Genomic DNA, 11,822 nt, shown 5'->3' with positions numbered 1-11,822 from the left:
CCAGCCAGATGCAGGTGCACACAGCACAAACCACGTCAGCGTGATCAAACCCAAGTTCACTCTTTCTGTGGTGCTGTCAGACACAGGCAAACTTCTAGTCTATTTAGAAAGGTGTGCTTTTTGGTTCTCATACATTGATTGTCTTAGGCAACAGACTAACTGTCTTAGTCTCAATAAAGTTTCAAGTATTTTTCATACAGCATGATATTAATTTACTATCCGAGGTCCTATTTATTTACAGTGAAATAGATGATAAATCAGGACAAGCTTGAGGCGACCATCTGATTAACTTGTCGCTTGTGTTGTGTGTTGTCTGAGTTTTTGTCCTTACATTTGAACTCTTCACATAAGTTCAATTGAACAATTTGGTCGCCCCAATTTTTTTTATAGTTCAGCGTTTGGTTGAACTGAGCTCAACCCTCTCTCTTTTGTTGTGGTACAGTGTAGATATGGCGATGGAAATCTTAAGTCCCTTGCTCTTCCAACAATGGAACATAAATATATATAAGACATAAAATAATAAAACTAATCCAACAAATAATTACCAGGACTGGGGAAAAGTGGTAGTGCAGCAATAACAGTCAGGGTAACTTTAAAAAGGGTTTTATTTACCCAAACTCAAAGTGCTCAACAAACAGCAAGACTACCTCAGCCAGAACTCTAGCCGACTAACCTGTTGAGGATTTAACCAGAGGACAGAGGACACTTGGAGTCTCCTGCTCTCACAGTTTTGCCCACAATCTGAGTTTATCAGTTGTCCTTTTTTACCCTGTTCTGGAAATCAGCCAGGTGGTCACCTTTAAGGTCAGGTTGTGTGTTGGTTGCCCTCATAGAAGTGGAAGGGATTCTTAAGTCTAAGCACTGTGCCTTATGTTTCTCAAGCTCGTGGTGTGGCTGGATGCCTGTTTTCCTTGTAGATGTTTATTGTTAAAGGAATATTCTGAGGAGACTTAATTGGTGTAATAAGAAGGAGAAGCAGAAGAAAAAGAAGATGAGTGTATGTTCTTTTGTGTTTTAAGCAAAGACTTACACCAGGTGTGTGAAACAAATCAAAACATATTTTTTAATAACAAATGTATTAAGATGGATAGAAATCAGATCATTACAGTTTTTTTTACTTATACATGACATACAATTTACAGATAGTACCTTAATGAATTTAATACACATTATGACGACAAAGGGAAATGTCTTTTAATTTGTGTATTCAATGTAAAAACAACTTTATCACACATCATTGTAAAGGCAGTGGATGAGGAAACATTCGTTGTTTATTCAAATTATTCAGTGAGATGTTGTATGATTCAGCGAGCCTTGGCATAAACCTTGAAGGGATGTGGCACTCGAGTTACTCCAGTAACTCCTTCTGTACTCAACTCTACACCATCAGGAACAGAGAAGGAGAACTTCTGCATTAAACCAACGAAAAACAGGAACAGCTCCATCTTGGCGAGGCCTTCTCCGAGACACACACGTTTTCCTGAAGAGTGCACAAACGTATACTCACATGAAAGTGTAAGATCTAAGGATAAAACTTATGTTCTAGTTCATGTTATGATTCAGGTGAATGTTGTTTACCTGCAGAGAAAGCCAAGAGAGCTTCTCTCTTCACAAACTGTCCCTCAGCATCCAGGAAGTGTCCAGGGTTGAAGGTATCTGGGGTCTCCCATTCAGTCTTGTCGAACAGCACAGAGGTCAGGATTGGCATCAAGGTCGTACCCTAAAAAACAAGATTCATAACCAACCATTGACAACAACACCCACATTTTAGATACAATCATTTTCAGACTAAATATGATTGTGGGCTACACAAACCTTGGGAATGAAGTAATCACCCAGTGTTGTATCCTTAGCAGCCATTCTGAGTCCATTTAAAGGAACAATGTTTCCCATCCTCATGATCTCGTGGATGACGGCTTCAGTGTAGGGCAGGTTGGGTCTGTCTGCCATACTGGGCTGTCTGTTGTGTCCGATCACTCTGTCTATCTCTGCCTTCACTTTCTCTATAAGTAAAAAGAAATGTCAAGTTATGTTGTTTTCTTGCTGTGTTTACAGTTAGCTCAGTGTGGTGCTAGCATGTCACCTACCCTGGATATCAGGGTATTTGATGAGATAAACCAAAGCCCACTGTAACGTGGTGGAGGTGGTCTCTGTACCAGCCAGGAAGAGATCCAGAGAGCACAAAGCCAGATTAGTCTCTGTGAAGCCAAGATCTGAATCCTTGTTCTATTCAGAGATGCAAAGAAGATACTGTAGTGAGTGGATGCTAAATATACATGAAGGGCTCCAAAGTGTTTTAAAGTGCAGTCGTTAACTTACTTTTTCCATTTCAATAAGGAAAGTGTCAATATAGTCCCGGGGGTCACTGCGGTCCAGGTCCTTCTTGTGGTTCTTTACCTCCAGACTGAGGAAGTCTCGGATGGCGTCAAAATTACTGAACATTTTGTTGTGAGGACCTGGCAAGTGCTTCATCAATGTGGGGAACGACTCATACAGCTACAGTATTAGAAACAAATTGTAAATTAGATACACCCACATAATATCTACCCTTACTGTATGTGATCATATTTGGGTACAGACATGGGCTGCTCAGACGGTTAACAAGGATTGACTTCAAGAATCCTTAAAAAAAAGAAATGATCTGACAGTGATTAAACGACATTAAAATGACTGACTTACCGTACCCCATACAGAGCCCTCCAGCATTAGAATTTCAGACAAATAATTCAGCATAATCTGGAAGTTGTGGTCGCTGTAGTCAAAGCGTTTACCCATCACCAGCTGGCAAATGATGTTGGACACAGCGTTGTTGAAGAGGCCTGCTGGGCTGAAAGGTTGACCTGTAGGAGAGGAGTCCACTGTTTAGACAACGCTATACTCCGAATAATGAGCTGAATCTGTACTCTTTGTGTACACCTTTCTCCTTCTCTATCTCCTCCTGCAGGTGTCGGATCTCCTCACAGATACTCTGCTCCATGGTGTTTTTTCCCACGCCAAAGGTACGTAGGGTAGACAAGGCAAATCGTCGTTGTCTCTTCCATGTTTCACCATTGCTTACAAACAGACCGCCTAGATGCAAGCATAAGCAGAGATTTGAGTTAAAGGTCGAAGGGAGGTTATTCCTGAAGACTATGAGATAAGAGAAAGAAAGAGAATTATGCACTTTTGTTTCCGGAGTAAAACCTGTTCGCCAATTCATTGTGAGGTCGATCCACAAAGTTGTCGGCTTGGGACACTAAGGCTTCCTTCACCATCTTGTACCCAGACACAAACACCATTGTGTTACCGCCGAGCCGGACTCTGAACACACTCCCATAAACATCAGCCAGCTGTAAATCATGAAGTGAACACTGATGATCCCAAAAACACTACCACATATATTCATCTTTAAGTACAATTGTTCATACCCTAAACCTATGCATCAGGGGAAAAAATGGCTACCAGGTGTACAAAGACAATACTTTTTCATCCATGTCTACAATTTGAACACCAGAAGTCAGTATCAGCCATTAGTATCACATCACGTATCATGTAGAGCGCAAATAAACAACCTTCAAGTGGACTAACCAAGATGATTAAAATGGCTTTCAACTTCTTCTACTGCATTGACAGTGCCCACAAACCCCGATGTGAAAGATCTTAACCCTATTGTAAATTCAAAATAAATAGGCTACATCAGACTAAACCATATAATAGATCTCTCAACTTTACCTTGGTGAAATACATATGTGGATGTTTACTGTCCACACTGAAGATACTCCCCACAATTGGAAAAGCCATTGGTCCCGGAGGATAATTTGGAGGATTCCTGTGTTTTAGGAAATCGGCTATTATGATAAAAATGAAAAGAAACAGGAACAGCCCCTTGAAGTCCAAAGCCGACAAAACATTATAAAGCCACATCCTTAAGGAGAGTTAAACCAACAGCATGAGAAAGATCCAAGCCTTGCAAGAAGCCAAGCTGCACTCCCCTGCACTACAAACTACTATTCGGTAATTCAGGCTGTGCTCAAAGTTCATAGAGATAGTGGACCATACAGGCAACAGACACACCTACTTTACTCGGTAAACAAGATATCTGTCATAGTATAAATTATTGCACCTAATTCCAAATGATTAAAGTGTTAGCACGCCATAATAATTTGATGGTAATAACTCATGAGCAAACATATCTGCTAAGCAATCAGATAACACACCTTTCAAATCTTCCACTGTATTTCATTGACCTTATACTGATATTGGATGGTCATGGTTTAAATAAAGTGAAGCCAAATCATAAAGTGCAGTGGGTAAAAGGCATCTAACTAATTCATTGCGCAGTTGCATGTAAATGAGTAACTACCAGCAGGAACAGGTGCAGACAGAACCAGGTCACTAGGAGAGTAACCCAGTTTAGAAAAGTGTCTGTTTTGGGTTTTATACATTAATTTGCTTAGTCAACATATTAAATGTAGTTTATCTTCTATTAGCAAGGTGTCAATGTAATATTTTGGTTTGCTTAAAATTGCTATTGTAATGCCTCATTAGGCATTTTATTGCTGCACATTTAACCATCAACAGTGTGTTTTTAGTTTATAAAAATGGATGGTAACATTTTGGAACGCTAAAATGTCTTGTTTAGGGTTTGGTTGCACCCAGCTCCACCCTCTCGTGTCAATTCTAGTTCCAAAAATCAAGATTGCGATGGCTGTAACAATAAAAATAACAATAATAATAATAATAATTTGACACAAATATAAACAATTGGGAGAGCCAATGGTCCTGGAGAATAATTTGGAGGATTCCTGTGTTTGACGAACTCTCCTATAATGATAACAAAATACAAGTAAACAGGAAAACCCCCTTGAGGTCAAAACCCAACAAAAAATGATGGAGCCACATGTTGAAGAGATCTAGGTCACCAGCAGGAGAACGGTCCCAGCTATGACATTCCTTTTTTCTTATGAAACACCGGTTTTGTAATGGTATCCATCAATCATTCAAAAAGTTTGTATAAAGGTTGTTGTACCTAAACATTATGTCAGATGTTGGCATAGTTATTTGTCATCAGGGTCAATCATCTTTTTTGATTGACCCTTTTTTAGGAGTTTGTTTAAGATATTTATTTCACTAGTATTACTATATTAATAATACCTTGAGACCACGTGCCTCTACACAGGCCCTGGTTAGCCCCAAAGCTAGCAGCAACACGACAGCAGCTTAAGGTGAGCTGACTTTTAAGGTGGACCAGCTTTTCTCATATGAAAGCAATATATTTGTTTTTACTTGAATACATCATTTGCGTTATTCTTGAGATTACCATCATATTACACATGGTATTATGACAGAATTACTCATGAGCAACAAAACGTAAATTCATAAAGTGCAAAACCTTCACTGTCCTGCACTAACCTTAAACTGAGATTGGATGTTCATAGTGTAAATAGAGTCAAGCCCAAATATACAGTGCAGTTGGGGATAAAGGTCTTCTTACCGATCGACTATATAGTTGAATGTAAATGAGTGGAAATAGGTTCCAACATTCATCTACACAATTTAAGACTTGCAGACTGAAAGCAGACCATCAGAGAAAGTGNATATTTATGCATAATAAATCTTTCCACACTTAAAACTTAAAGGTGGGGTAGGTAAGTTTGAGAAACCGGCTCAAGAAACACCTTTTGTTATATTTCATGAAATGCTCTTAACATCCCGATAGCAATGAATATCTTAAGTGCTTTGAAAAAAAATCCATTAAAAAACTTCATCTGTGGAAGCCGTAGTACTGTAAAAAGCACGACCAATCATCTGAGCCGGCCCGGCTAAAGTAACTGGATGGCCTACCTGCCTGTCAGCCTTCCTTCTGTGCACAAACTTATCTCGTGCCCTCATTGGTCATGTGCGAGTTCGTGTGTGTTGGAGGAGGGGCTCTGTAAGGAAGTCGCAGATTTTTTCTGGCTGTGTAATTTCAAATTCTAGCGCACTCGAGCTGGTTTCTCCAAAATTACCTACCCCACCTTTAAGTGCTGCCGCCTATAAAGCAGGACTATATTAACTTTTGTAGGACATACCTTTTTATTGGATTCTAGTCCACTTTTTATTTTATGATTAGTTTAACGCAAACATTCAGCAGTTTATGATTAAAGTCTGGATTTTTTCATGTGAAGCAGTGACTTCAAATCAATGTAGTGTCCATTATCATACAAAGCCCTCACATTATGTGCAAATGGATTGGTTTATATTTTGCTTTACATTTAGCCTATACTTTTTTTCTTACAGAATCTTGAAGATAATGCACAAATAGACTATTGTATTCAGTTTAATGTTGATTGTTCATTTTAACTCTAATTACATACGTTAGATTTTATGTTTTGCTAGTAATTTATGTATTTTGTTGACTGTACACGAGTCTAAACAAAACAAAAATGTGTCCACTGCATTCTGGATGCATCTTGTAAGCTATTGAAGGCTATTTGCATGGCTCACAGCAACTCCATGACCCTCACCAATAAAGGGCATTATAAGTGTCAGAGAAGAAAAGAGTGAGAAATAAGTAGAGAGGAGTGGGAGTAGAGTCCTTGATCACGTATCTGGACGGAAAAGGCTGCTTCAACTGTGGGAAAATAGTAATACATAAATGCTGTCTTATGAAACCTAGTTTTTGTATAACATTTGTTTTGAGTAAAAATATAAATAAGAAGGCCATATAGATGTAGGCGATTCAATACAAATTCACTAATGGTTAAAGTTTATATTCGTGTCACAAACTCTCAGCGCAGCACTAAACTGAGCAACGTTTGTGTTGCCATGTTCAGCAACAAGTGGAAAAAAGTTCTTGTTTTGCAGCCAGCATTGATCTTTCCACATTTCTAACAGAATGCAAAATGTGGCTGTCAAGAGGAACTTTAATAGTGGGGAATCATTAAACCTGAAAAAACAACAGTTTGAGGCAAAGTGGATACACATGGGATGCATGAAACGTCACAGGCTGCACAGATCATTTCAAAAGCAAAAATGACCCACTATACCTATTTAGAGCCTCCGTATTGAAAAAATCGGCTTCTTTTGTTCATCTTAAGAACAAGCTAGCAATTAGATGCTATCATCTTTGGCTTTGTGTTTTACTGTTTTATTTTATTTAATATTTTATTTTGCAGACCAATCAATTACATAATGAATAATGACCTACAGTAGTGTTCATTTAATGACAATAATCTTCAGTCGTAGCATAATTTTAAATGTAAAGACTGTATGTAAATGCAGGTAAATGCATCTGCTTACCATCTGCTACAATTAAATGAATTATTTTGTATATGAATTATTCAAATGTATTGATATCTCTTGAGGATAAATGTGTTTCTAAATGGACTTCTGTGCAAGTGCCAACGCGAATAATAGATCCAAATCACGACTGTTGCCTGTTCAACGTGACGGATGATTAACATGCATGCTACATCACACTTAAGCCAATAAGGAAAGCATTATTCTCAAATTGTATTTTCTTTAATCTTGTACGCTACAACTGCTAAAGCTAACATACAAGGAAGCAGTATTCAGCAGTCTATTGAGATTTAAAAACCATCCTTGCTAAGATAATAATTAGATGATTTTAAGAGATTTTGGCTGAGAGGTTAAATAAATACAAAATGATTCTGGTCACAACTTTCAGGAGCATCGCCAACACAAAGACATGTTCTTGTCTACTTAGCACCAACACTAAAACAAAGGATTGTCAGAAACTGAAAGATAAAAGATGTGGCTGAAAGCTGATAACAGGTTTTATATCATACTACTCAACACACCCTGGGTTGATTTCATGGCAGATTTATTAGCTGAAATTATTTAGTTTGGACTGTTGGAAATGAAAACATGTTTTGTCTTCTGCAGTTCCTTTCTGTGTCAAAGGATATCAGAACAAAGCTTTTTATCAGGAGTTACTGTAAAAAATTGCTTTGCGAAGAGGCTTAGCATGTTAGCATGAGATCCACCGCCGGCAGCATATTGTTATACGGCTGGAAACCACCCGTTGGTATTTTGTTTACAATCCATCTATCAGAATACACATTGTTCCAGAAAGACCCGGCCTTACATCACTCTTAACTCCTGAACATCAGATTTAAATTTGCCAAAGCACTGTGTCTGTGAAAAAGAGAACGCAGAGAGAGTTATTACAGTAATTGTGGGATTACACAGATTTTTTCAGCTGTTGTTTTTCAGGACTTCTGTATCGGGTTGTGGCCTCACATGCTGCTGTGTATTACAGCGCTGATCTGATCTGCCCGACAGATGATGGGGCAACATTAAATCCTTGGTAAGTGCTGGAGCAGGACCAGGATCAGGAGGAAGAGGGGGGGGGGGGGGGTGATCCGGCTTGCCGCATGGCAGGGTCATAGCATAGTGATGGCTATAGATGGGAGCTGAATGTGAGACCTCTTGGTTTCTATTTCATTTAAAGACAAACAAAAATAAAAAGCACTTATAAGCACTTACATACTAACAGAGCATTTATACACTAACAAAGGACTGGCTTATCTAAAGCCAGTTGAGTGGCACTTGAAATGTTTTAGCTCTATGAAACCTGATGTACTTACTGTATGATTCTGTTTTCTGATATCCGTTTGTATCTTCTTGGTCGAATGCACTTATTGTAAGTCGCTTTGGATAAAAGCGTCAACTAAATTAAATGTAATGTAATTTGTCCACGTACTGTAAAACATACTTTGTCAGGTTGACAGTTGAGATGTGGGATAAACAGTCGACATACAAGAGTAAAAAACATAGGACATTGTGACTTAATAAAGGCCGCACAAAATCAAGAGTATAAGCGATAAAAGGGCGATACAGGGACAGGGACTGAATTGTCCTGCTTGAAGGGACATTCCAGTGATTTCAAACACAAATGAAAACTTTTGAAGGGATTGTACAAGATCTTGTTTTGATACAGAGCTGCAACAGATAGATCACAGATCAGAGGAGATATTAACTATCTCTACTTTGATCTGCTTACAGCAACTGCCAAACGCTGCAGTGATCTAGTTTCAGATTTCTATGAGTTCTCTTAGTTCAGATGTGGGCCAAGGAGGTCATTGAGGCTCCATTTTAACAAAGTAATAGCTAAGACCATTTTAGAGCGATGTCAGGGAGGACACATCTGATACTATAATCTTGTCATCGGTACCTCAAACATATTTAAATCCAATTTAAAATGAGAGGAATAATAGATGACAGGTCACTCTGTATACTGAACGGTAGATCAAAAATGTGTTGAGTCCTCTTTGTAAACAGGAGGAAACAGGATAAACAGAAAGGCCTCACATCATTTTGGATACACGTTCATTACTTAAGACTTTTAAATGACATGGAAGTAAAAGGCATTAAAGTCAATTTGGTTGACATCTGTTGGCCTCTGTGTCTCTATATATCTATAAAGAGAGCAGTGCAGAAAAGAAAATCTATTACAAAGAGAGTGACGCAGATTATCATCATCATCATCATCATCATCATCATCATCATCATCATCATGTCCTCTCATTTAAAAGGAGAACAGACAGGAAACAGAGCCCTAAATGGTGTTTCAAAGGACAGAAGCTTTCATAATGTTAACATAAGAGTCATGCCCCTCATCTTGTCCCTAATTAATGTCTAGATTAGTCTCTTCAAACTCAAGTGTAACCAGTCAGGTGCCATCAACTCAAGTAGACTGCCTCTACTTCTGGTACTGATGTATCGTCAATAATTCTAGGACTGACATTATTGAAATATAAGCATTGTGACCTTAGTGTGTGTTGATACCAGAGGTTTGGCTTCTACAGTACATCTTCCACAGAGGTCCTGGGATCACAGAGAATACACTCCAAATCTGTGTTTCAGTCTCTCCATTAAAACAACTGTATCTCTTCCTGACCCTCCAGCGCTGGAAAGTTGTTCATGCCGCCAATATGCCAGGTCTCTGAGCCGTCTGGCTGGAACGCATGGCTTAACGATGGATTGGCGATGCAGCCAGCAGCGGCTTCTCAGAGCTTCACACAGACCAATTCCTCCTCGTGCACACAACAGCACATGGCCTACGAGGCTGGAGGATCAATATCCTGCTTTCATATAACCATCGTCTGTCCGACACATTTCAAATAACAAAGTGCTTCAACACATAATAGAATTGCTCTGGAATAACATACAGTATTTTTACATTGACAAAGCCCGGCCAGGGTGACAGTTGCTAGGCCACCGTTGGTTCGTGTCTGTAGGAAATCAGTTTCCCTTTCTTAACGTCTGTGCTTTGTATTGTGGTAAAAATACAGTTCATTTTAGCCATACGTGTGTTGGTCAGTCAGTCAACCACTTTGGACCAGACTAAGGACGGGACAATTTAGGATTTCATTGCACTTGTGATATTGTGATTGTGGTGAAAATCCTCCCATGAGCTGCCTAAAAAGCTTTCTAATTCTAGAGCAGTAAAAAAAAAAAAAAGAGCCTGATTTTCCTCTAGAAAAAGGAGCTCGGATAGCAAACTGTAAGGGTCCCTTATACCAGCCACTACCAAAGAGCGCCTTCATTATACTTACATGTGTTTCTTGATAAATTGTAATATAAAGAGATTCCAGCAGGTTTTAGAGCAGTTTAAAGCATATTCGGCCATGATAATGCAATGTCCAGACTGAAAAAGCTCAACAACTACTGGAATTGCTCTCAGTCTTGTTTTACTATCCTAAATGCACGAGCTTCTGAAAGCCGACATTGGATTCCAAAGAGACTGGACTGGCATCAACAGTTTAAATTCACATTGTGGCCACAAAGGTGTCACAACGATACGTCAAGTATGGCACACACAGTATGGCCTGTAGAGCTGCGGCCGTTATATTCACTAAAGGGAAAGCTAAACATCTCAGAGAAAGAGAGAGACCCATTTATTATGCAACAACGTGCTGAACAATCACGCAAAAATGGATGAGCATCCCATAAATAATGATTACCCTGTTTATGTAAATACTTATTGTGTTGGAGCTCTGTCAATCTGACAGACGCGAGAACAAATCATATGTAGATTCAGGACGCTCCCGCGTGCAACGAGATAACTCCCACACAGCAGCTTTGTGTTGAAGAGCAGGAGCATGTTGCAAAATGACAGACTGAACAGATCCAACTATGGCCCACATTTAAAAGAAATGCCGACACGATAAAGAAGTTGTCCTTACATCAGATTAACTGAGAATTTAAAGAAAAACATTTTTTAAAGGGAGACTCAGCTCCTGATGCACACGGCCTTGAACTGGAGTATTTTCTATGGATGGTTGTATACACATTCTCTCCATACCACCCAAGGTCTGTCAACTAAACATTTCTCAGAACGACATAAATCCTCTAAATATTACTCTAGATGGACACAGAAACACCCCTTGAGCGTGCTTATCTACCGAGTGTGGATATAAAACATACCTGGTACACAAACACTTATAATCTGCCTCATTCTTACACGCATCTGAAGTGGTTGATTTACCAGGAAGAATTATTCACTCAATAGCAAATGTTCACTTTAAGAGCCTGTTTTCACACATTGAATTTCATTTATTTTATGAAGTTTTACAGTAAATTACTTTGAATAAATAAAGAACAATGTTTAAGAATAGACAAAGAATGTCAGTAACGTCACTCATTTCCATCGTTGGCCGCGCTGTTGAGTGTTTGTTGCCAGGCTGCTGTCAAAGCACAGAGAGCCTGAACGAAAACATGTAAAACGAGTGTGTGCGTGTGTGTGTGCGTGTGTGTGTGTGTGTGTGTGTGTGTGTGTGTGTGTGTGTGTGTGTGTGTGTGTGTGTGTGTGTAGACGCGACGACGACGACGACGGA

General features: G+C 39.1%; 2 protein-coding genes across 3 annotated transcripts in view; both read right to left on the bottom strand.

Annotated features, from left to right (window-relative positions):
- Positions 1-1,085: 1,085 nt before the first annotated feature.
- Positions 1,086-3,984, bottom strand: LOC104959127 (cytochrome P450 2J6-like). Of its 2 annotated transcripts, none has more exons than XM_010786980.1 (9): positions 3,712-3,984; positions 3,164-3,329; positions 2,917-3,069; positions 2,680-2,840; positions 2,320-2,496; positions 2,088-2,220; positions 1,816-2,003; positions 1,579-1,720; positions 1,086-1,480 (listed from the first exon to the last, which is right to left on the bottom strand). In XM_010786980.1, exons 1-9 carry the CDS (start codon positions 3,901-3,903, stop codon positions 1,305-1,307), a joined length of 1,488 nt encoding a protein of 495 aa, XP_010785282.1. In that variant the 5' UTR covers positions 3,904-3,984; the 3' UTR covers positions 1,086-1,304. The 2 variants fall into 2 exon arrangements, with proteins under 2 accessions (XP_010785282.1, XP_010785281.1); XM_010786979.1 differs by having other exon boundaries at positions 1,087-1,480; positions 2,088-2,226; positions 3,712-3,983.
- Positions 3,985-11,622: 7,638 nt separating this feature from the next.
- rad54b (RAD54 homolog B) overlaps positions 11,623-11,822 on the bottom strand; it is an 18,326-nt gene continuing 18,126 nt past the window's right edge. Inside the window, exon 16 of the mRNA XM_010787059.1 lies at positions 11,623-11,672. Within this exon, the coding sequence (XP_010785361.1) occupies positions 11,623-11,672 (50 nt within the window). The remainder of the gene's footprint in view (positions 11,673-11,822) is intronic.

Source organism: Notothenia coriiceps, unplaced genomic scaffold (genome assembly GCF_000735185.1).
Source record: "Notothenia coriiceps isolate Sejong01 unplaced genomic scaffold, NC01 NC01_scaffold00029967, whole genome shotgun sequence".
In the NCBI taxonomy this organism is placed as follows: Eukaryota; Metazoa; Chordata; class Actinopteri; order Perciformes; family Nototheniidae; genus Notothenia; species Notothenia coriiceps.
This window is presented reverse-complemented; position numbering and strand designations above follow the sequence as displayed.